The following is a 25,983-nucleotide window of genomic DNA, read 5'->3' as shown; positions in this document are numbered from 1 at the left end:
TAATGTAGCCTTAAACTTTTGGGACCTAAATCAAAATTTTTACTTGTATATGCTTTAGCAGCTCCTGCAATAAATATACCAAAATTATTTGGTGAAGTGACCAAATACCTGCAAATTTGTAGTAATTGTGTATGGCTCCACTTTTGGAAAATCAAGCAAAATCAAGCAAAGTGTAAAAAATTCAAATCAGTATTTTTTAGAATTCCGTCACACTTTAATATAATAATGTAAACCTAAACATATATTTTGGCATAAACACACACACATATATATATATATATATATGTATATTTTATCACCAGAAGTTGCAAATGGTTAATGAAATTACTTTTACATTTGTCATGTAATAACTTTTTAAACTTTTTCTCTTGTTGTCACAGAGACCAAGAGAGACACATCAATTTAAATCATATTTATGTATGATTATTTTTTCCTATATTTAAAATATTTATTTTTAAAGTCAAATCTTTACAACATCATTGATTACATTCTTATTATGTACTTAAAACTATTAAAAATTTGATACTTCTTGAATTTTTCTTTTTTAGATTTTTCAAATTTCTTAAAATCAAATTTAGTTGATCTAGAATTCTTAAACTAGTGAAAAAAGTATTAGTTGTCATTAATTTTGATGACTTCAAATAAGGAAGGGTTTTATTATAAATATATTTAATTAATTTTCAACTCTTAAATATTAGAAAAATAATAGTGAAAGACTTTTAATGAAGGGTAAAAAGTTTAAACAATATTTTTAAAGCCTTTCACACTTTTAATATACTATAGATATAGATATAGATATTGATTAATAATGTGATAAGATGGTAACTAAATTGATGTAGCTTTTTTGGCCACTAAAATGCAATTTAAAATGAAAAGGGTAATATTATATTTAGTGTAATATCACAAAGTGAGGTTTGAAGATGGTAGTGTGTATGCAGATATTGACCCTTATGTAAGGTTAAAAAATTACTTTTGATAGATCTCCGACTTAAAAAAAAATGAAAATAATTCAGAAAAAGAAATAACGAAATTACGGAAGTTTTAAAAAAAGCACATAGTAAAAAAATAAAAATAAACTATTACAATAATAATAGTCGAAGTACAAAGAATGACAAATAGCAATTAACAGAAATAAAAAAAATGATAAACTACTGGAGCAAAACTATACTAATATAACAAGATCGTAAACATTACATTATTAACTTTCTATCTTAATCCGTGTCCTCAAACCTCTTATCTAAGAGCATGGATATAAATTCTTGTGTAATGTGTTTATCGCGACTAAAATGTTCAGCAAGTTAAAATTTAATTGAGCTCGAACTCGATTTAGATAAACGAAAGATTTTGATATTTCTTCAATAATTTTGGATCTTTGGCGCAACAAATGATCGAATCCTAGAGAATCGTGACAGTAATGTCACTCTTCAATACCTATCACGTATTTAAGTCGTCTATCAAGGATTTCATTCATTGCTCAATGAAAATTATACTTTAAGATAGACCCCGCTATCCTTCTACAATAATGACTTAGCCAACGACATGTGTCCTTGAGGCAAAAGTGATTTATATTTTTTTTTTTTTCAAGAATTAATGCGGCAATCGTCCCACATCTTCATTAAAATGATTGGATAGGGGTTAGACTTCTTAATGAGGTTTAATTTTATAAAATCTACAATTACATCTTATATTTAATGAAAACTTTCACAAGAACTTTATATAAAGTTGCAAAATATTTATTATATTCTCAAAGTAAGTAATATCTCAAAAATCTACAACAAAAATATTTCGAAGGCATATTTACCCATTATATATTTTTACGAGTTCAAGTTATATACACGTTATTATAAGAAAATTTTTACGCCATTCAATCAACTTTTAGCTGTTGTAGCGGGAATCTGGTCTTATTTTCAAGATTATAAATTGAACATTTTAAAAAGAAATATTGATAAATATCTTTAAGTTGTAAAGAGTAGGGTGAGGGATGTTCAAATCCATATAAGAAGATCAATTACTCCTTCCTTTTTGATGTGGGACTTTTAACGTTCCTTACAGGCGCCGAACTCGTTAACTAGGGCATGGATAATATAATATAAGGGTCGAACATCGGTGAACAAAGAATCGAGATGGGCATGGCTCGATACCAATGGCGGAGCCAGAATTTTCTCTAAGGGGGTTCATAATCAAAAGAAGTAAGCACACAAATTAGCCGAAGAGGGTTCAACATTAACTATATATACATAAAATATAATTTTAATCATGTATAACATAATTTTCCGCTGAAAAGAGTTCGGATGAACCCCTAGCCATAAGTGTGCTCCGAACCTACTCGATACCATGTAAAGAAATGAATCATGGGCTAACTCAACCCTAAAAGTTTGCTCATAAGGTGAGAATCGTCCAGATTCATATAAGGGTACCAATTGCCCATCTCTTTTCCAACGTGAAACTAAGTGACCTAGTAACCAAAAAAAAAGGATAATATTACTAGTTTATGTTGACAATGTATATAACTCAAATTTATATGAAATGTACTCTTTTTAACCTATTTACCATATTCTTCTTCACTAAATTGTACTTCATGTTAAAAAATTTCAAATATATATATATATATATATATATATATATATATATATATATATATATATCCAAGTTACAATCACAATTAATTTAGCACTAAATGAACCTCCTAACTTCTCATTCATCCAACTTACTATATAAATCTTGTCCAACTTGGGCTATTTTCCTCCCACTCCAATCTTTCTTATCTTAATTTTCAATATTTTGTTTGGCCACAAAATTTTGATCTACACAATTAAGCAATTATCAACTTTTCTCATCAAAGGTAATTTTATCTTCTTAATTTTCATGCTCACACCTCTTTTTCTTTATTTATTTACTTATTTTTTATCTTGGTTTGGTGATTTGTGATGGAATTAGAAATTTTAATATGGAGATTCAAATAATATTACACTAATTAAAAAAAATATATAAAAATAGTCAACATCTATCTATATACATCGTAAAATTTTCTACATCTATCTATATACATCGTAAAATTTTCTAGCTAGCTGTAGAATTCAATTGAACCTATTTCACTTTACATAGCTCCGGCCCTCCGGTGTTTATGGTATATATTTATAATACTAAAAAAGTGATTTTTCATTGGAAATTGTACTTTCGTCAGAAATTTCTTATCGACGAGCCAATTTTCATCGAAACATCTATTAAAAATTTGTATTTTCTTAGAAGTACTATTTATTTATTTGTTAAGTTTTCTAATTTTTGTTTATATTATAAATACAAAAATTTCGTAGGGCAAGTTTCAAGAAAACAGAAAAAAAATGAACAATAAAAAGGAGAATAATACACATGCAAAGCTTGACTTGAAGCTAAACTTATCACCACCAAGAAATGAACCTTCACCACCAAGAAGATCATCATCATCATCATCATCAGTGGAGATCATCAGTAGATCACCAACCACCTCCTGTGTTTCTCGAGAACCGAGCCCTAATGATGACGTGGCATTTTCGGGTGGTTGCCCTAGTAGTAGCTCAGAGACAACCTCAATGATGCTTGTGGGATGCCCTAGATGTTTGATGTATGTTATGTTATCAGTGCATAAACCAAAATGCCCTAAATGCAATAGCACTGTCCTACTTGATTTTTTCCAAGAGGAAAGAATCAAGAAATCAAAGTGATCATATATCAAGTATTATTCAAGAAGCAACCTAGGAACAAACACATGTTGCCGCCAGAAGCAGAATCCTGTTTTTCTTGTAGAGAATCTCCTTACTGTTCTCGAGTGATCAGAAAGTAAAGAGATTCTTGAACCAGAAAGAATTCAGTACTCAGATTTTAGAATATACTTATCCAGAAGCTTTCGCAACTCAATCAAGAATTCAGTTTAGATTTTAGAATATACTTATCCAGAAGCTTTCGCAACTCAATCAAATGTTAGCTTAGCTTTAATTTATGCTTTTATTGCGTCTAGATTTTATTTAGTTTTGATATTACTGAAGGGGAACGTTGGTGTAACTGATAAAGTTTCTATCATGGGTCTTGAAAGCTGCAAGTTTGAGCTATGAAAACAGCCTCTTACAGAAACCTTGTAATCCAGCTCTTCCTTGTACCTTGCGTATAGTAGGGAGCTTGATGTGTTGGACTGCTTTTTTTGATTTTATATTTTATCTTGATATTATTGGATTGTGTGATAATGAAAATTTGGGAATTTTGTATTACAACTAGTGATATAATAGGTCTCAATTTGCAGCCAATGAGACAATATAATATGTTGTGGTCATCATATATATTAATATTATGATGTTAGTAGTTCATGTATAGTTGCTATCTTTACTATAAATGAAATTATATATCTATAATTTATAATCTATTATCTATAATTTATAATCTATAATCTATAATATATTAAAAGTGTGAAGCCCCTTAGAAAAGTGATTTAAACTTTTTGTCCTTCATTAAAAGACTCTCCCCTTAGATAAAATTGTCTTTTCACTATTTTATTCAATTTATTATTTAATTATTTTTATTATACTAAATTTCTAAAATATATGGGACTCTAAAATATATGAAAAGAGAATCAATTAATATTTTTATTTGTACTAGTCAACTAGAAAAATACTCCTAAAATAAAACTCTATTAAGGAAATACTTCTTAAAATATTGAGATCTAGAGAATAATTATTTATACTAATTTATGCACACAATATGCTTAGGTCTTTGAATAACATATATGCGTGCCCAGTTTTTACGTTTTTCTTTAACTGTTTTTTGATTCTCTCTTCTTCTTCTTCCTTTGTCTTTTAAGTTAGCAATTGATTCACTTGTATTTCTTAGATGTTAGGTAGTTGGTTTTTTTTATTTTGTAAAGTATTACCTCCTCATTTTTTTTCGATCAATGTATGGATAAATACATACAAGCCATCAGACTTTGTATAATAAATTCAATAAATGTTTTTATCATTAGTTTGTATAATAATTGTATTGTCTTTATATCTCTATTAGTTTATTATTTTGTGGTAGTTTACAGGTTGTAGACGAACATCGATCGGGTTTGAGGAATTTTTGTGTGTAAAGTTTAAATTTAATTGTATTTTTTGATATCTTTTTTATCGTATTGTTTTGTTGTAGTTTGCAGGTGGTAGATAAATGTCGGTCGACTTTGAAGAATTTTTTTAGGTAAGGGTTAAGTTTAATTGTATTGCTTTGACATCTCAACTTGAGAAATCTTTTTGTATAAAAATTAGGTATAGTTATATTATTTTGATATCTCTATTATCGTATTATTTTATTATAGTTAATAGGTGGTAGATGAGTGTAAAAGTTAAATTTAATTGTATCATTTGATGTCTCTATTATCGTATTATTTTATTGCAGTTTACAGGTGATAGATGAATGTCGATCAGCTTTGGAAATCATTTTCAGTAAATGTTAGGTTTAATTAAATAAATTCTTCATCTTTATATATTGAAAAGATGTTGAATTTAATTGTTGTATTTATTTTTATTATTTAAATAAATTTTTTATTTAGTATAATATTTGAACTCATTAAAATGGGGTACACACGCGAAGTGCGTACACCTAAACTAGTACCAACAAAAGACATTTAGTTCGTGAATAAAATTACGTTTCAAGAGATAAAATTAACTTTAGATAACTATTTTGGCGTTGAGTTCAACGATTATTGCTCCAATTGAAAAATACAAAATTCATTGTTTTCACTTTGCGATTTATTCTTTTACTTTACTAGTAGGAAACGAAGGACAAATTTATAGATTACAATACAATGTCATTATTTTTTAATTAATGAATTGTATTTTTAGAAGTAATTAATATTCTTTTCGTTCGCTTTTACTCATTACGAATTTGATATGACAAACATATTCAGAAATTAAATAATAATTGGTAATAGTGACTTTACAATATTATTCCTATTAATCGATGTTTAGTAATAGGTATTGAAAAATAATTTGGAGAATAAGTAATCAACGCTAAGGATAAAACATGAAAAAAATCATTTTTTCTTGATTTGTCAAAAATAATATGTAAAAATGAACGGAGAGAGTATGCGAAGGAGTCTTCCTTATATTCATAGTGATATTACTGTTAGTAAATTAAATACGTGGGTTACTGCATCCCTAAAATCATGTAAGATCAACGGAATTTCAAAATTTAAAAATCACAAATACATAAAAACGCAAATCTGAAACAAAACCATAAATCAAATACAATTTCAGATCTGTTTTTTATTGTTTACTGAAGAGAGCAAATTATTTTGAGTTATTGAAGATGAATATTGCTATTCTTTTGAGGTACTCGGATAAATGGAGATCCCAAACAGAATATGTGGATTATAAAAGTGAAGGGATTGTTGTTGCTGAATCAGTAAATTATTTGAGGTTGATTTCGTCGATTTCTGATGAACTAAAATTGACGAAACTCGAAAAAATATTGATGTACGTTATGTTATCGACGGCAATGATTCACCTTTTCATATCCGTAACGATAATAATGTACGATTGTATGTCGAGTTGGAGAAAACTCAACCGCCAATCATATATCAAGTATTATTCAAGAAGCAACCTAGAAACAAACACATGTTGCCGCCAGAAGCAGAATCCTGTATTTCTTGCAGAGAATCTCCTGACTGTTCTCGAGCGATCAGAAAGTAAAGAGATTCCTTAACCAAAAAGAATTCGGTACTCAGATTTTAGAATATAGTTTAACTAGAAGTTTTCGCGACTCAATCAAATGTTAGCTTAGCTTTTATATATGCTTTTATTGAGTTTAGGTTTTATTTAGTTTTGATATTATTGAAGGGAGGCGTTGGTGTAACTGATAAAGTTGCTATCATAGGACCTGGAGGTCACAATTTTAAACTATGGAAATAGTCTCTTGCAGAAATATAGGGTAAGGCTGCATAAAATAGGCCCTTACGATCCAGCTCTTCCTCGTACCGTGCACATAGCAGGAGCTTGGGGGCATCGGGGTGTTTTTTTTTTTTCTTATATTTTCTTATCTTGATATTATTGGATTGTGTGATCATGAAAATTTTTGGGAAGTTTGTATTACAACAATGCTATAATAGGTCTCAATTTGCAGCCAATGAGACATATAATATGGTGTGGTCATCATATTAATATTATGATGTTAGTAGTTCATGTATAGTTGCTATCTTTACTATAACTGAAATTATTGTACATTTTTGTTGCAACATCCCTTGTTATTATCTTCATTAATAACAAAAAATTTGGAGTTCTATAGTTTAATCTTGTAAATGCTTTACATGGTTTGTTGGAAATGGGAATTTGGAAGAAATTGTATGTACTTAATTAAGCCATTTTTATATTATTTTTTGAAGAAGAAAAAAAACATAAACATACACTTTAATTTATCATATTTACATAAATTTTCGTCTTACAAAATAATTATAAAAATTTCAATAAATAATTATGTATCTTCGCTGGATGTACCAGAGAGCTAATTATGTATCTCGATAGACCCAAAATGGGAAAAAATGTATCTTCGTTGGATGTATTATGTATCTGGACAAACCCAATATCAAAAAAAATGTATCGAAAGCTAATTATGTATCTTTACAAAGGAAAAAGTCTATCATTGATGTATCGGGAGCTAATTATGTATCTCGACAGACCTAAAATTGAATGTTTTTAGTAATTATGCAAAATCTCATTTTAAGAGAAAAAATATTATTTTTTGTGTGGTTGAGTTGGTTTGAGGGGACTTCTCATAGCGGAGGTCGCGGGTTCGATTCACCCCTAATGCCTTCTCAATCGACCCCGTCGCACGGGGTTTACCTAGTGCGGTTTAAATCTCTTGTGTGGTTTGCGAGCTATTGCACATTGAGGGGTTTACCCAGTGCGCACACAGTGTTCACCCAAAGGACAGACGTTGTGGCAGGGGTGTAGCGGCTGCGAGTTTTCCTGGAGTTTCCAAAAACAAAAAAAATAACATACTAACAAAAGACATTTAGTTCGTAAATAAAATTACGTTTCAAGAGACAAAATTAACTTAAGATAACTATTTTGGTGTTGAGTTCAATGATTTTTGCTGCAATTGAAAAATACAAAATTCATTATTTTCACTCCGCTATTTATTTTTTCACTTTACGACTAGGAAACAAGGCTAATTTATAGATGTAAAATACAATATCATTATCTTTATTTTCTTTGTTCGCTTTGACTTGTCAGTTTTTGACATGATATACTCATTAAGAAAATAATAATTAGTATTATAAATTTATCATATTATCTCTATTAATTGATGTTTAGTAATAGATATTAGAAAATAATTTGAAGAATGAGTAATTAATGCTAAGGATAGAACATGAGAATTTATTTTTGTTTTTTCTTGATTTATCAAAAACAACAAGTAAAAATAAAAATTAAATTAAATAAAAGAGGAACAAGTAAAAACCAACGAAAAGAGTAATTTCATATATGTAACAAATGTGGGTGAACTAATTAATATATGTAAAATGCATGGTCCCTTATTTCTAGCTAAATTATATTTTCACAATAGAGTTTGTTAAATATTTGATGGAGATCAAAAGTAAGTAGTAATATTAATTGATTGAGAAATTTAGAAGATCAAAATTACTTAAAAATAATATTTAAGCGATCATTCTGAATTTTCTCCTAAACAAACATAAGGAACTATTTTTGTTATTTTCTCAAAAAATAAAAATAACTCGCATTGCATGTGAAGTGTTTATAGTAGATAATGATATTGAACCTCGAATGCTAAAAAAAAATTTCATCATCAAAAGTTGCAATGAGATGAATATGATTTTTCATTCTTGATTAAAGTGTTCGATCGAGCTTTTGATATGAAAAGACTATGACCATAGAAAACGTTTCATATTGTAATGAATCTTTCACTACACACAAACTTTGACGAGTCGTGATATAACACTCTAAGTGAATTCCACACTATATCAAAACACGAAAAAAGATGTTGGGTATATATATATAAGAAAACAAGTCTTACACCATAGTGACCTATTTTATAAAGCAAATAATATTACAAGTGAGTTGGGTTATTACATATGATATATCATAGCCACTTCACGTGTAATCTTAAACGATGAAGCGATAAAACTCAACTACGTATGATGTTGGGTTCTTAAGAGGGTGTATGCATGCAACACTTTAAGCGAATCCCATATAAAAATAACATGGAAGAGATGTTAGGTATATACAGAAGCAAGCTCTATATCCTTGTGGCACATTATTAAAATTGTGCTGTTAAAATAAAAAATGATCAATATAACAGATGGATTGATTATTACGCGAGATCTCAATACGAATATCAAATACTGTTTGTTTGACCTTTTGAATCCACCTCACATCAACAATTAGACCCCTACCATTTATATGTAATTTTTCACATGAATGTCAAGTAATATATACATTAATAGGTAGGTAGCCATTAATTAGTAGAGGGCTCATATGATTCAATGAATTGTACTATTTTTGGCAATGACTTAACATGAAAAATATAGAAAGCTTCCACTGTTGGGTGTTACCTAATTAAAGAACTAATTCAATCTTTTACTTTAAAGATTTAGTTACATTCAATATTTACATCAAACTATCTTAATTTATTATAGTTAATTCATCAAAAATAGGTGGTTCGATTTTTTTCTCAACTTCATGTATAATGGGAGCCGCTTTAGTGCACCAGCTTATCTTTGAGCTTAACATTATGTCGCCGTTTGATCATGAGTATTTTTTTATTTTCTTTCGAAAAATTATTTCACTTTAGTGAAAACAATAGTGTTTCGCCATGAAAATTCCAGATACAATTTGAAATTGTATTTCACTCATACTTCTCTCACAAAATTTCAAAAAAACTTTAATTTATATTCATGGTCAAACACAACTGTAACTCCAATTCTATTTTTAACTCCAAGAAATTATGTTTTCACGGCGGGGCCTATATATAAAGGCATATATTATGTACACTTCTATTTTCTCATGAGATTAACTACTATAAAGAGAATTCTTACACTATCATGCAAATAGCCAAATTCCTTCAGTAAGGCTCAAATATGGTAAAATGTTCTTTTGTTCAAATTGGAGTGTCAAAAAAAGAATATTTTAAATGTAGCATCTATTAACAATAAATAATAATAAAAAAGAAATCGTCAAATGATTTGTGATTTGCATAAGTTGGGGTAGTATTAATATCTTATATTAAATATATATGAGCCCTTTTTAAAATTAAAAAAAAAAAAAAAAGTGCTAATTTGAGACTAAAAGTGAAATTGTCACCCTCTTTTCAATTTAAATGCTTTATTGTGATTCTTAGGTAAAGTTTGAGCCATTTTTCTCTTACAAAAAAAAATAAAAATTTAGTGACTTTCCGATATATAATGCTTAAAGAAAATTAAGTAATTTAATAATTTTGTTATAGGAAAATGAAAGGTGAGTGACCATTTCAGAAATAAAATCGTTTTTGAAGCTTGTTTGAACAGGAAAAATATTAGTAATAGAACATTTACAAGCAAATTGATTGATTGATGAATCATTTCAGAAATAGCACTACATTCATGAAAAAATAAGAATTTTGTAGCTAAATAGCAAAATTTGTTGCAAGCTAATCCTATCCAGCAATGGATTAGCGATTAGATTATTAAAAAAGCTTTTTAGTTACAAATAATTTAATGATGGATTAACAATGAAGTCGTAGCTAATTCTATTTTTTTAATGTGGCTATATTCAATAGAGTATATGTCTACATTTTGTTTAAAGAGTACTTTGGGATTTTGTTGTTCAAATTTTTCCAAAAACAAAAAGTCACGAGTGTGTGTCTGATTCTTTAAAAGTAATGCATTTTTGAAAGACCTAATATGAGTTTTTTAAAATCCAAGTAATTAACATAGCTTTGTGGGAACAAATTGCTTGAATTTGACAATGATTTTTATTCCCACCTCTGGTGAATGGAGCAAATTTTGTGGTCAGTTCCCTATCGCTTATTGCGTTGACCGAAGGAACGGAGGATTAGTCTCACGGCTGACGGCTGTGGGAATACCTTGGGAAACTAAAAAAAAAAAAAAAAGACAATGATTTTTGAAGTCAAAATCCTTTTGATGCGTGTGAAAGTCAATTATTTCGCCGATGATAAAATGTGGTGTTAAACTTTTTGACCTGTGCCGATGTTAAATCTTCAAGTTCAAAAGTTAAAACATGTTAAAATTGAGTTTTGCTCGTAGAGCAAGCGAGGCCAAAAGTTCAAAACCGTTCAGCTCTATGTGCGTGTACAATAGAAATAGGGCTGAAATTGTGAAAAGCCCATTTGCGTTTTGTGTTGGCCTATGAATGTTAACAATGGAATGGGAGCCTTTTTGCGCATGTATCTTCTCTTTTTTCCTTTTTTTTTTTTTAGAATTTTCCATGTTTAATATTCTTTGAACTTCGATTAATTTAAATTTGCACTAAAAAAATATGACTTTAAGGATATAGTGTTTTCTACTAAAAGCGACATATTTTTAGAGCTTGGTCGCATAATCTTTGACTAAAAATAAAAGTACTTAATTATCATCTGATACGAGTACGACCACGAGGATGGACGAGAACAAGTGCGTATTGAATCCGTCCAAGGAAGTGCACAAGTGAAGTGTAAAAGAGAGCCTAAATGCACTAAAATCAGCTCCTAAGTTACACTTGATGGGCACCTCATCCTTGAGGGGTATTGTGGTCATTTTGTATTCTATTTTGTAATACACTATATATAGAACCTCTTAGCAGTCGTTTGGTAGAGTGTATAAGAATAATGCAAAATATGGTGTGTTAGAAATGCTTATATTAGTAATGTTTGTGTTAGCTATGCTTGCATTAGTTATGTTTGTGTTTTTCTTATGCAGTGTTTGGTTTGATGTATTAAAAATAATGTGAATTAAATAATTTCTTTAAAAAAAAAATTACAAAAATATCCTCCATATATATGTTAGAAAGAATGTGAATTTTTTTTGAGGGATAATAGCGTCTTTAATCATGTTAATGCATGTATTGGATCCATGGCATTGCTAATACCATAGATTTTGAGGTATTAGTAATACACACCTTAATACACAATAGAGTGTATAACTAATGCAAGCATTAATTGTACATAGGGTACAAAAGTATACCAAACAAGGTATTAATAATACACATTAAACTAATGTATGCATTAGTTTTCTAATGCACTCTACCAAACGACCCCTTAGGGTTTTTAGTCTTAGTTTTTATTGAATATGGAAGTGTAACACTTAGAAACATCTCTCTTGTGAGAATGACTCTCCTTGGCCGAAATTGTAACTGGGGAAATCTACTTGAGTGTGGAATCACTCATGTTGGATTCAAAGCTTGGAAACGTTGGATGCTTGGGAGATCGAGGTCATTCTTGTACCAACATAAGAGTTAGGTATTTGTTGTGTGGTGTTAAAGGTCCAAGAGTGGAATAGGCTCTTGAGTTTTTAAGATTACACCTTCATTTTTGTCTAACTATCTGTCCTTTGTTTTGTTGTAATCGTTATTTCTTGTTGTTATTGTTAAATCCGAATCTTGTGTCTTCTTGTTCATCATTTTATGTTGTTAATCTAGTTTGTTGTCCGCTGATTTGGTGTAATAAATACCTTGTTATCTTCTTGTTATTGTGTTCTTGGAAAGCCGAGACTTGTCTCCAAAAGGGTTCACGGATTTCTTCCATTTTGTGGATTGATTTTGTGTTTCCATGGTTTTCTTGTATCATCATCTCACCACAATCTTTACTGATGATTTTACCTCTAGTTGTCACAAAGCAACACTGGCCATTACAAGTAAAATATGTGGAAATGAAACAAACAATAAAGTGCTTACTTGAACTCGATCAATTGATCTTCCTTATGTTTCAGCTAAGCTCAATTTGCCTCGACTTATACTCCACATTGTAACAAAATTTGATTGAGCTTCATCCAGTTCACCTCGATGCCCAAACCTACTTTGAACTCAATTCGTCTTGACATGAACTTCACCGTTATAACCAATTCGATTTAGCTCGACGCCCAAACCTACTTATGCTCAATTTATCTTCATTATGTAGTAGTAGGTAAGCTTGTTTTAGCTCGATATGACCATAGTGTACTTTGACAAATATATTTCGACATACGAACAATATGATAAAATAAATAAGGAAATATTAATTAATTAGAAGTTTTACTTGGTCTCCATAGTGCAAAATTGACCAGCAGTTTGACCACAAAAGTCAAATAAGAAGGATAATATAGTAAATTCATACTAGAAAGGTCAAAGTATATAAGAGAAAATGTGTCTTTTAAGAAGCAACATGTTGACTAAGACAACTTATTTTATTGTTTCGACACGTTTTCCAATAATTAGATTAATGAATTATTAAACTTTAAAGTAGAACTCTCAATACGGGTTGGCCCAGCCCATTTAGGTTAGTCCATACGGGCTTTGAATTTGACGAATCAGGTCGGACTGACCCGTTTAAATGACGGGTCGAAAAACACCAAGCCCACGCTATTATCCTGTGGGCTGCGGGCCTCACGGGCCAGCCCATTTTTAAAAAAATAATATTTTATAATTTAATTTTACACTATTAATAAACATAAATATTTATCACACAATAACACATAGTATTAATGTTTGTTAATCAAAAGGAAGTCAGAGCTCGAATCACCCAAAGTAGGAAGAAAACAAAGAGGTGGCACTACTCAATCGAAAATATCACGGTTGAAAGCCGATGACGCGTTGAGGGAGATATAGTGAAGAGGAGGCAGCTAGCTGAACTAAGAAAATTAGGAAAGTGAAAAGTACAATGTACTCTTTATGTTTTAGTGGTAGATATTTAATTATTTTATTATTTATTAGATAGGAAAGTAGGAAACTTTCCGGTTTTCATTTTCTTTGTTAATGGAACCGGTCAATGGTCATCATTGGACTTGATTGTTTTTAACTTTTTTATTATTTTTCAGTATTTTATTTTATTTTTAAATTATTTATTATTTGATTGACGGACCGGCCCACGGACTAGCCCAATCCACATTCCTCAAGTCTTACGGGTCATGGGCTTATCCGGGTAGGGCTAAAAAGCCCTGTTCTTAAATGAGCTACAAAAATTGAACCCCACCCCGTCAAATTACAAGCCGGGCCAGGCTGGCTCACCGAGCCTTGACACATATTGACGGCTCTACCTCAAAGCATCATATTTTGTTAATTAAAATAGGAGCATATTGGATTATATTAACATTCCATTTCAACGTGTTATAAAAGGAAACAATTTAAAAAAAATAATTTGATGCATTAAAACTTTCGTTATGCACGAAAATCTGGGGAAGAATCGGACCACAAGAATTTATCCACTTAACCCTTACCCGCATTTCTGCAAAAGAATATATCACCATTTGAACCTACGATTACATAACAATTTTATGAGTTATAATAATGCTTTCTATAAGAAAAGGGGGGACAATTATAAATTAGTATTTGTTTAACTACTTTTTTATTTTTCCATTTTGAAAATATTTTTACACACTTCAAAACCTAAATTTTATCCCATTCATCTAAAAACTAATACTATGACATCAAAGAATTCATTTAGATACTAAAACATTCACAAATTCCTTATGCTAAAAAAATAAAAATCCCTCTCCCTACAATATCTATGCAACCCATTGTAGTTGTTAAGAATCAATGTGAAGGTATTTAAATCAATAAGTTCTTAGATTGAATCTCATCAATTATTTTTGTTTTTCTCCACGTGGATGTTTGCTATTGGCTCGTTGTTGGACTCGATTAATTTACTTAAAAAAATTCAACTTTTAGGGTAAAATATTTCGTACCAAAAGCATTTGACTTCCACTTAATGCAAATTCAAAATTTCTAATTAAAGAGGTAGGAGCACACTTATAATCTCACTTACAACCTTTGATAATCAATGTACACATCTAACGTATACGTTGGTCAAATGGTGTTAATCCATTAATGCATGTAAAATGGTTTTAATGTGTATTGACTAGAGGTGTGAAAATATAGTGTTACAATGTACATTTTGGAGGGTGGGAGTGGGAGTGGTGGGGCCAGTATTTTAACTAAGGGAATTTAAAATCGAAAAATATGAACAAAAAAAATTAATTGAACGAGTTCAACGTTTACTATGTATACATGAAAAATAATTGTAAGCTTATATAAATAGTATATTTTTCCATCAAAGGAGGTTCGGATAAACCTCTCACTATTAGCTAGCTCCGCCCTTGGGTTGGTGGAATAAAGAATAATAGTTTCTCTCACGTGATTATGCTGATAAGTCATTGTTGAAAAAAAAAATACTCTTTTCGTTCCGTTTTATGAGGTATATTTCAACTTAGCAAGGTGTTTAAGCAAAAAGAAATACTTTTAAAACTTGTCGTCTAAAACGATCTTTGAATATTGATGTAATTGTAAATCATGTTATTAAAGATAAAAAGAGAATTAAAATATTACTAAAAATAGAAAAAGTTATTTTTTCTTAAACAGATTAAAAAAAGGAATATTTTTTTTTTTAAAATTAGAATATACTTTTAATCTATTGGACATGTTCAAATTGACTCTTTGCAACCTAAAATAGACAAAAAGAGTAACCCAATTTGTGTACCTTGATGTCAACTTTTCACCTACTATGATGCACATGTAACAAAATTCAGCTCACTAACAGTTTGTACAGCACAAATATCACACGCAAACAAATGCACCAAATAAACATGACTTTAGATTTTAGAGGAGTAAATTCCCTAAATAATTACCCAGGAGTTTGCCTAATAATATCACTTTTTTTTTTAGGATTATAATATCATATCCAAATATTTAAATTTTTCTCAAAATATACTCGACACAATACCAACATTCTTCACTCTCTTAATAGAATGTCTTGTCACATTATTATTTTTTTTAACAATACATAAAAGAGTGTTTATGTCTCTATAAGCAGCAACTTCTTTCACATGTTCAATCAAAACATTTACCTGATTTTTGAATAAACAACTTCTTTTACATATTCAATCAAAGCATTTACCTAATTTTTGAAGATTTCGAAGCTGCAACGATGAATAAGTGTACATATTTTATACTATCAGTAGTCCAATACATTATTTTCTGTACGAGAATTTAGTTACTTCAATTTCATAGAGAAAATTTTTATTCTCGATTTCAGTCACGAGTATTTGCATGAACGTCAACTTCTCTTCATACAAAAATTTAGCCTTTCTCTTATAAAAAAAAATAAAATTAGTTCCTTGGAGCTAATCAGGAAGACAAAACATAATAACAAATTTTCTTCAATGCCTTACCAAACTATATACACAAACAAATTTGACCTTTAAAATAACAAATTTTAGCATCAATACTTCAAAAAAGTATCATAACTTGCTATAATTTACAGTTAAATAATGTTTTATAGACAAGTGGCAATATCACACTATACCACATCATAATATGACAACAGGGGTTTTAGCAAAAGAAGACACATAACGTGTCTAAATAAGTGTTTCACATAACTAACAAAAGAAACTAATGCATAATCCCTATATATTTACTAAATTTTCTCTTCTTCTTCTTCAACAAAACTACATAATTCTTCATGACTTCTCTTTCAAAATGACTTCCTTTCTTTGCTGTAAAAGAAGGTCAATCAACAGATTCAACATGTACACCTCCCTGAACCAACAATAGAGGAAAAAAATACGATTAAGCAATGAAACTAATGGGAAAAAAAAATCATAACTTTGTAATAAATTAACTGAAAAATAAATAAATCAAGAATTCATTACGTGAGTTCTAGTTGACTGTTTTGTTAAGTTCAAATCCATTTGTAAATCTACCCTGAATGATAAAGTTTAGAATAATCCCACAAATCATCATTTTCAGCTTGTTCTTTGACTGATCCGGAGATTGATTTGATGAAGCGTCAACAACCTTTTTGAGCACATAAAGATGCAAGAGGTATAAGGTGCAATACTTTTGGGATAAAATGTAGGTTTACTTATCCTATGTTTGGATGAAGGCATTACTTAGTCCCGAAATTATTTAAGTGATGGAATTAGTTATCACCTATGATGGAATAACTAATCGTTCGATTAGTTATCCCAGAATAACTTATTCTAGTTATTCTCAACCAAATAACCCCTTAAGAGTAGATGTCTCCCATGTTCTACACAGACTATAGACATAAACACATAACACAGATTCAAACAACAGAATATCCCATTCAAAAACAAGCAAAAAAAATTCTAAATTTTAAGAAAATTACTCCAATACCACATTGAGTATTCAAATTATTTCACAATTTAAACTTCAAAGATTGAAAAAAAAGATTGAATTTTACCTCGTGACGATCTCTTTGGTCGACATCAAAGGTATACAAAGGCTAGGGATACAATCCATTCTGCAAATTCATTAATTTATTCGTTGAAGAACCCACAATTTCCTCAAAGAACCAGAGGATTTCATGTTAGAAGTTGCCTCAGAACCCTAGAAAATTTTTTCGGACAGAAAAATATGCCTCTTTGTAATCTTCTTCTCAGGTAAAAAAATCGGTGGTTTAAAAAGTTAAAAAACTTATTATTAAAAAAAAATGTGACATGGCATCCTATTAGGAGAAAGAATGATGTTGATATTATGTCAAGTATATTTTGAGAAAAATAGAAATAGTTGGGTGATATTATGATCTTAAAAAAAACAAAAATGATATTATAAGACAAATTCCCTAACATGGGTGACTATTTAGGAAATTTACTCGACTTTAGAGTAACTCACACATATCCGATCAAATACCGATACAGAAAATGAAACGAAGAAAGGATAATTTTTCATCAAAAGAAAATTGATTGAATTCGTTGGAGTCAATATAGCTTCACCCCTAATTATATACAACATGACTTTAATTCCTAAAAAGACTTACGTTTTATTAAGCATATTTTAAATTACAAAATACTAATTCAAATTAAAGATCAATCTATTTTAAGGATGATATATATAATTTCAACATTAAGTATAATAATATTAAATAATTTAATGACACTCAATTTATAATTTTTTTTTTTTGTATTAATCTATTCAAATTCAATTCAACCTGATCGTAAACAATTCTAATAGAACACATCTTCTTTTATCAATCTTTACCTAATATATATTCTAACTTAACACAACATCAAAATAAATATCAAATATTAGGTGGAAAATGAAAAAAGTAAATACCATATGTGTTGAATAAACCATCTACACACTTTGAACTTAGACCCCACAAAAAATAAAATAAAACAAGAACGTTAGCTTATTCTTTTTCCTTTCTCCTTCCTTGTCTAAAAATGACACTTCTTTTTTTGGAAAATACATTGAATTTAATCCCATCCTTATCCCACTTGGGAAATTAATTATTCTACACCTTTTCTTTATTCATTATAAATTTCATTATTCTATTCTCTGTTCTTTTCTCATACTACTTATTTTCTTATAAAATTACCAGCACCCTTTTGTGCCCAATTGAAAATCTACAAGTTTAGAATAATTGAATTTTCATTATATGGCTGTTGAATTTGTTGGTGATTCGGATCCGAATCCGATTAAGATCCGAGAAGTATGGGCGGATAATCTCGAATCGGAATTCGAGATTATACGAACTATAATCGATCAGTACCCTTGTGTATCAATGGATACCGAGTTCCCCGGAGTAATTTTCCGGCAAAATAATCGCCGCCGGCGATACGTGCCGCTTTTGCCGTACGAGCAGTACAAGTTATTAAAATTGAACGTTGATGTATTGAGCCTCATTCAGGTAGGACTGACACTATCGGACTCAAACGGAAACCTGCCGGATTTAGGCAGCTCCGGCGGGGATCGGTATATATGGCAGTTCAACTTCAGCGATTTCGATCCGGCGCGTGATCAACACGCGCCGGATTCGATCGAGCTGCTGCGTCGGCAGGGCGTAGATTTCGATAAGAACAGAGAAATGGGGGTGAGTACCGTTCGTTTTGCTGAATTACTGATGTCGTCGGGGCTCGTATGCAACGAGGCGGTAAGCTGGGTGACGTTCCACAGCGCGTACGATTTCGGTTACCTATTGAAAATCCTCACGCGCCGGGAACTTCCCGGCGACTTATCGGACTTTCTGGAAATTCTCAGGGTGTTTTTCGGAAATAAAATTTATGATGTGAAACACTTAATGAGGTATTGTGAGAAATTGTATGGCGGTTTAGACCGGGTTTCGAAGGTGCTAGAGGTGAACCGGGCGGTCGGAAAGTGTCATCAGGCCGGTTCAGATAGCCTGCTGACGTGGCATGCGTTTAAGAAAATTAGGGATTTGTATTTTGTAAATGATGGATTGGAAAAATATGGTGGGGTTTTGTTTGGATTAGAAGTGTATTAATTGTGTATGATAGGGAATTAATGTTAATTATATTTTCATTTGATACTGAAGTATATTTGTTTGATTAAATTCTTTTTTTGGTAGTAAATTTGTGATCTCTAATTTTGCTAACATAAGGTCGAGGCACAATAGATAAATATGCCCTTTAACTTAATCTCATATTACATATCTTCAAATTTGGGTGTGCACAAATAGATACTTTAACTTGTATAAAGTTAAACAAGTAGATAAATATGTCCTATGTGGCATCTAAGTGGTCAATTTTTATTCTAGTGGCGTTTTAGGTGTATTATACCACATAGGATGTGGATATTTACTTGTTTTACTTTATACGATTTTAAGTGTCTACTTGTGCACATCCAAAGTTGGAGGTCATAGATGTAATTTAGTGTCATGTTAAAAGGACATGTTTATGTATTATGGCTAGGGTTTACTACTATATATCCATACATTATATAAACATGTTGAATGATTGGAAGATGAATTTTTTATGTGGGAGATCTAAGATTGAGTTCATCCCTTATTTGTCGCTCATCAATGAGCTCGTTGCATGAGGCTTGTTTATTGCGTTTTATATCTCTCGTATGATTTGCATGTTGCTAAATAGTGGTTGCGGTTATGGTAGAGGTGTCCGAAGTCGTTACCTTAACCGCAAGGGAAATTCTGTAAATCAAGCAAAAACGATCCCCACAGAAAGTACATAATGGAACGGGACCTAAACAAGTATCCCGAAATGGGTTGTGGATTTCCGAAGGGGTGTAAAATAATCAATGTTAAGATCTAATAGGTGGTAAATTATGGCTCAATGCCTAAATTTTAGGGTATTTTGATGGATTCGTCGTATAAGGCATGCCTATTGCGGTTTACATCTCTCGTGTAATTTGCGAGCTACTGTATAATGGGTGCAGTTGGGACAGAGGTTGTGGTTTTCCTACGGGTGTAAAATAATCAATATTTAGGATTTAATAGGTGGTAAAAGTAATGGCTTAATGTCTAAATTTTAAAGTATTTTGATGGATTGAAACATAGTCCCTTGAAAGGTTGAGTTTTGAAGTTTAAATTTTGTAGGTGGCTGAACAACAACTTGAGTTTAAGTTGAAAAAGAAAATGTTTTAAAATTAAATTTAACAAGGTAGTATTTTTATTGAAGTTCCTAATTATATTGCGATACATATTTAATGTATTTCCACAAAGTAAAATCTGAAAGAAATAAAATATACATAATTTATATCACTGCCTCAACTAAAATACAAAAGTTATTTCCGAATCACCCATCAAAAGCAAAAAAAAAAAAAAAAAAAAAAAACTTGAAATATTAATTTTTCTTTTCTAATAAACATGTTTATAATTATTTATCGAGAATCTATCAAAAATATTTTTCTATCTTTGAAACATAGGAATAATGTTGTGTCACGCACTATAGATGATATTATTACTAGCCACCAATGTTGGCCAACGTTTTGAAATAAGAACCATAAGGTGACTAGGTATTATTACACTAACCATTTCAAAATGTGTCGTCTTTTGATTGAGCATAGTCGCACGGGATTTAGAAAATAAGTGATAATTTTATAAAGTTTATAAAATTATTTCTCTTAAAATTTACTTTTTAGTTGTCTTTTCTTATTAAATGGAATCCGATAAAAATAAAATGAAAATATTGTTATTAAAATAATTATCAAATAAAAAAAGATGATATTTTTTTCTGAAACGGACTAAAAAGAAAATAACACGAAGTACTTTGGTAAACCAATGATAAAGATGCTTACAATTTATCAGTCAACTCATAGTACAACAAAGTATTGGTTTGGGAGACGTTCAACTTTCTCCGGTTGTTAAAATTGGTGCAAGTAGTTGTTGCCGGTTTGAATTGCCTTTCATCTTCACATCATAATTTTATTTGTCCTGAGCCGAGATCTATCAGAATTAATTTTTTATTATATTTCAAACAGCGATATCCTGATCCATCTGCAATCTTAGTCGTGGGGTGAGCCAATTTAAGTTTGCTTGAAGTCAATTTCCTGTATTGCATACCTAATGCCCAGGCATTATCAAGCTCAGTCGATCGCCTTTCGCCTCTCGCAGGGGTGGCTCAAACACATTAGTGACCTTAAGGCCAAAATCAAAACGGAGGCCTTAAAGTTTTTAAGAAAAAATTGATTTTTTTTTTTTATAAAATCTATTTTTAAAATTTCTTTAGATGCAAGGTTGTTAATAATTTTTATATAATTAATTTCTTCTAATAACTTTTTAACAACTAATAATATAATCAATGTACTTAAATATTTCTTGAGACATAATACTCTAAATATATCAAATTTCTTCTAATAATTATTTTCTTTTATACAAAAAGTTTTTTCTTCTACAAATGGTATTTAATAGTTTTTAAAATTTAATATATTATCAATAATTTATTATTACTAAAAAATGAGGCCCCTCAAAATTTGGGGGACTAAAACGGTTACCTTTTCTTTTACATGGTTGAGCCGGCACTGACCCCTCGCATAATCTGCATACATTTTATACCGTCAGACCTCACTTTGTGGAAATACACTGAGTATATTATTGTTGTTGTTATTGTACAATAATTTCGATTTGCACGGAAAGAAATAAGGTCTACGTTCACTTTACCCTTGTCAGACCACGAAAGTGAAATTATTTATCCAGATTTTGATCTCAAAATGATATTTTTGATTTGATACTCTACGCTCGACGCCGTCTTCTTTCATTTGATCGCTTACATTGCACATAATATTTATATCAATTCAATAAATAAATACTAATATATTAACTATAATGATTTGATACAAATATTAAAATGTGAATATGTAGTTAGATTTCATGATACTCACACGATCAAATTGGATTTATAATGCATTTTATTTGGTTCTTAAATACATTAAACAATTACTTCCTTCGTTTCAATGTGTTTGCTCTAATTACTATTGAACAATTAAATAATTTTTAAAATACTTTATAAATATTTAACTTATTAATTATTGTGACTTATAAAAATGCTTTTTATTTGGTTCTTAAACATGATTCTTAACTTAAATTTGTTTTGAGAAGCTTATTTTGAGAGTAAAACACTTTTTATTCGTAAAGAACGTTTCCGATTCAGATTCCACTCATGATAAAAGGTGCTAATTAGAATATAGTTTACATTCCATTTAAAATCTAATTGATTCTCTATAAATACACTATTAGTATTTGCGTTCAAACACTAGACTCTTAACACAGCTTCATTTTTAATTAGATGTTTTAAATTTGTTCACGATTAAAGAATATGATTAGTTAATAAGTACATGTTCATTCTTAATTAAAGACCCCAAATAGGTTCAAGCCCTTAGAATATAGAGTCATCTTTGAAAAAGGGCAAACAACATAAATCCCGACAGTTTGGAGTTTAATTACAAAAAATCTCGACATTTTGCATAGTTACTGAAAATCTCAATTTTGGGTCTGTTGAGATACATAGTTAGCTCCCAATACATCCAAAGAAGATATATTTTTTTCTTTGTAAAGATACGTAATTAGCTCCTGATATATTTTTCCCGATTTTGGGTCTGTTGAGATATATAATTAATTAGCTTCCGGTATATCCAATGAAGATACATAATTACTTGAAATTTTTGTAATTACTTTATTAAGGTGGAATATTGTATAAATATGGTAAGTCAAGGTGTATGTTTATGTTATTTTTCCACAATAGAAAGCTTTTAGCCCAAATGATTAAATGAAACTAAAATGATTAGCTCTTACCATCAAATGGGCTTTTTAAAAAGAAAAACAAACTGGGATTTATTGGGCCATCATCGGGTCAGACTTTTTAAATGGGCTTTTCAACTTCTGTTTATATGTGGTTTGGGCTTGACAGGCTCTTTAGGAAAAGCCCAAAGTTTCGTTAAATGGAAAAATAACATAAACACGCACCGTATTTTACACAAATCCCCGTACTTATAAAGTAATTGTAAAAATTTCAACTAATTATGTATGTTCATTGAATATATCGGGAGCTAATTATGTATCTTCGTTGGATTTTTCGAGAGCTAATTATGTATTTCGACAGACCCAAAATAAAAAAAAATGTATCGGGAGCTAATTATGTATCTTTACAAAGAAAAAATTATATCTTCATTGAATGTATTGGGAGATAATTATGCATCTCGACAGACCCAGAGTTAAAATTTTCAGTAATTATGTAAACTTTCGAATTTTTCTGTAATTAAGTTCTAAACTGTCGGGATTTATGTTGTTTGCCCGTAGTAATTATCTTGTGGTCATGGACAAGTCCAATATTGCACATTGGCCTAGGAAAATAAAGGTAAAAATAGAATTGATTGACCACTCTCATAAAATACTATTTCGTTTTATTTTACCTGATTCTTATATTAAAAATGAAATTTGTTTTACTTGTTCATTTTAGAGTGATTTATTCTACTCTTTCAAATATTACCTTTATTATTGAATATTTATATAATAATAGTAGTCAAACTGAGATTTGCAAAGCATAATTAATAATGATAATTTGATTTTGTACCAGACGTGTCAAGTTAACAAAGATTACAACAACAACAACAACAACAAACCCAGTATAATTTCACATAGTGCGAAATTAACAAAGATTAATTAAAATAAAATAGAGAAAGTAGAAATGTCTGCATTTAATAATATGCATTCAAGAAAGAGATTTTGACATTTTTTGGGGTTAAAAAAGAAGAATTGAACCCACCCCCACCACATTATTTCATGGTTAATGTAAGTGAGAGTTAAGAATTATAATGAATATGAAAATGAGATATAACAGCAAAATCAGTAAGAATATTAATTGAAACATAGACACACAACTACTACTTACTGTATTAATTAATTTAGGACCATAGTCTTCACAGTAAATGTACACCACATATATGGACAGAACAAGAATCTATGAAAATAATGTTAATTCTACTACTAAGAAAATAGATACGAATTACAATACAAAATACAGTTTACTAAATTACACATTTTTATCAAATGTTTCTTTAAGACTTAACCTACATCAAAAAAATTATTTCTTAATATTAAAAGCATAATTGAAAACAATTAAGACAACTATTTTAAACTAAAACAAAAATTAAAATTGTGCAGAGAAGTGCTCCTATTTCAAAAATTTGACACACAATCATCGATATTTTTAGAATATTCGAGTAACACAACATACTCTTTAAAAAATTGTTATAATATTCATGTCAGATTCTTGAATTTGAACATATGTCTATCAACATTATTAAAAGAATTCGAACAACATAAACAGCAGCAGTAGGTGTCAATCAACCGAACCCCCACCCCCACCCTCCTTGTTAAAATTTTTACCATTATCCCATATTTCCATGAAAGCTTTCACAATAACATCATGATGAAAAGGAGAATTAAGCTCTAAAAAACAATTCAAAAGTTCATTCAAATCATCATACTTGTATATCTCTTTCTCCATTATCATTTGTATCATCGATCGTCGAAAATCCTCATAAGGATCATTTGAATCCTTTACAATAGCCACACTTCCAACAATCTTTGCAGGCAAATTAGTCGATATGTGCTCAGGCTTCTGCTTCTGCTTCTGCTTCGGCTTTGGATCGATAATTTCTGATAATTTGGGCTTGGTGCAACCACAATTTGATTTTCCATTAGAAGTAATCATGCAATTCCATTTCTTTTTGTTCTTTGAAGACATTGTTGAAGAAGAAGAAATAATAATAATAATAATAATAATGTTGTAGTAGTAGTAGAAGAATGATGATGATATATAAGAGGAGTAATATTAGTTAACGTGTGTTTCAAGTTGTTTGGTCAAACTAATTAATATTAATGTAATCTACACATTAACACGAAAGTTCATTATTCAATCAACTGAGTTATCGAAAATTTTTAAATTTATATATATAAAAATTACGTAAAAGTATTACTATAAGTGAACGTAATTAATAATTTGAAATATTTAAAAGATATCTGAAAAAATTATAGTCAAAGAAAGTATTCTTTGACTGTCCAATAATAACTATCTAAGAAAAGATGAAGATTAGATTTGATATATTCTATCTTCTTTAGATTTTATTTGTGGAATTATACTGAGCATACCGATAATCTATTGAAAATTATCATTGTCACTCTACCTTCTTTTAACCTCGTATAAAATGATATTAAATATGTTATTGTTGTTATTATTAATTCATAAATAACTATGCCAAATAAATGGAAAGAGACAATATATACTATGGATTTCGTGTATTGGTGATTTTCATTTATTTATTTGGTTACTTGGGAGGAAAAAGTGGATTATTTTGAGGATTTTGCTTTTTTTTTTTTTTTTTTTCCTTTTCCCTTTCTTTTACGTTTTGTCTTGGGGCCCATGTTGGGGATGGGGTGGGGTCCATTAAGGATATGCAACGAAGGGTGATGTGATCGGTGGTCGAATCAAAATTTTTATTGAGGGAGTTCAGAATTAAATATACGAATTAATTGAAGGAAATTGAACATCTACTATATATATATGTATAATTTTTTAAATATTTTTTA

The 25,983-nt window shown here is 29.8% G+C and overlaps 2 protein-coding genes and 1 long non-coding RNA gene across 3 annotated transcripts; 2 read left to right on the top strand and 1 right to left on the bottom strand.

The window, feature by feature from the left end:
* Positions 1-2,685: 2,685 nt before the first annotated feature.
* LOC124888726 lies at positions 2,686-4,277 on the top strand. Its single transcript, XR_007047511.1, has 2 exons — positions 2,686-2,842; positions 3,315-4,277. It is a non-coding gene; the product is annotated as an uncharacterized LOC124888726 (long non-coding RNA).
* Positions 4,278-18,234: 13,957 nt separating this feature from the next.
* LOC107848258 (probable CCR4-associated factor 1 homolog 9) lies at positions 18,235-19,475 on the top strand. The gene has a single exon (XM_016692969.2). It carries the CDS (start codon positions 18,580-18,582, stop codon positions 19,423-19,425), a length of 846 nt encoding a protein of 281 aa, XP_016548455.1. The 5' UTR covers positions 18,235-18,579; the 3' UTR covers positions 19,426-19,475.
* Positions 19,476-24,617: 5,142 nt separating this feature from the next.
* Positions 24,618-25,239, bottom strand: LOC107846181 (transcription repressor OFP6). Its single transcript, XM_016690635.2, has one exon. It carries the CDS (start codon positions 25,139-25,141, stop codon positions 24,734-24,736), a length of 408 nt encoding a protein of 135 aa, XP_016546121.2. The 5' UTR covers positions 25,142-25,239; the 3' UTR covers positions 24,618-24,733.
* Between the last annotated feature and the right edge of the window lie 744 nt (positions 25,240-25,983).

This window comes from Capsicum annuum, chromosome 11 (assembly GCF_002878395.1).
Source record: "Capsicum annuum cultivar UCD-10X-F1 chromosome 11, UCD10Xv1.1, whole genome shotgun sequence".
In the NCBI taxonomy this organism is placed as follows: Eukaryota; Viridiplantae; Streptophyta; class Magnoliopsida; order Solanales; family Solanaceae; genus Capsicum; species Capsicum annuum.
This window is presented reverse-complemented; position numbering and strand designations above follow the sequence as displayed.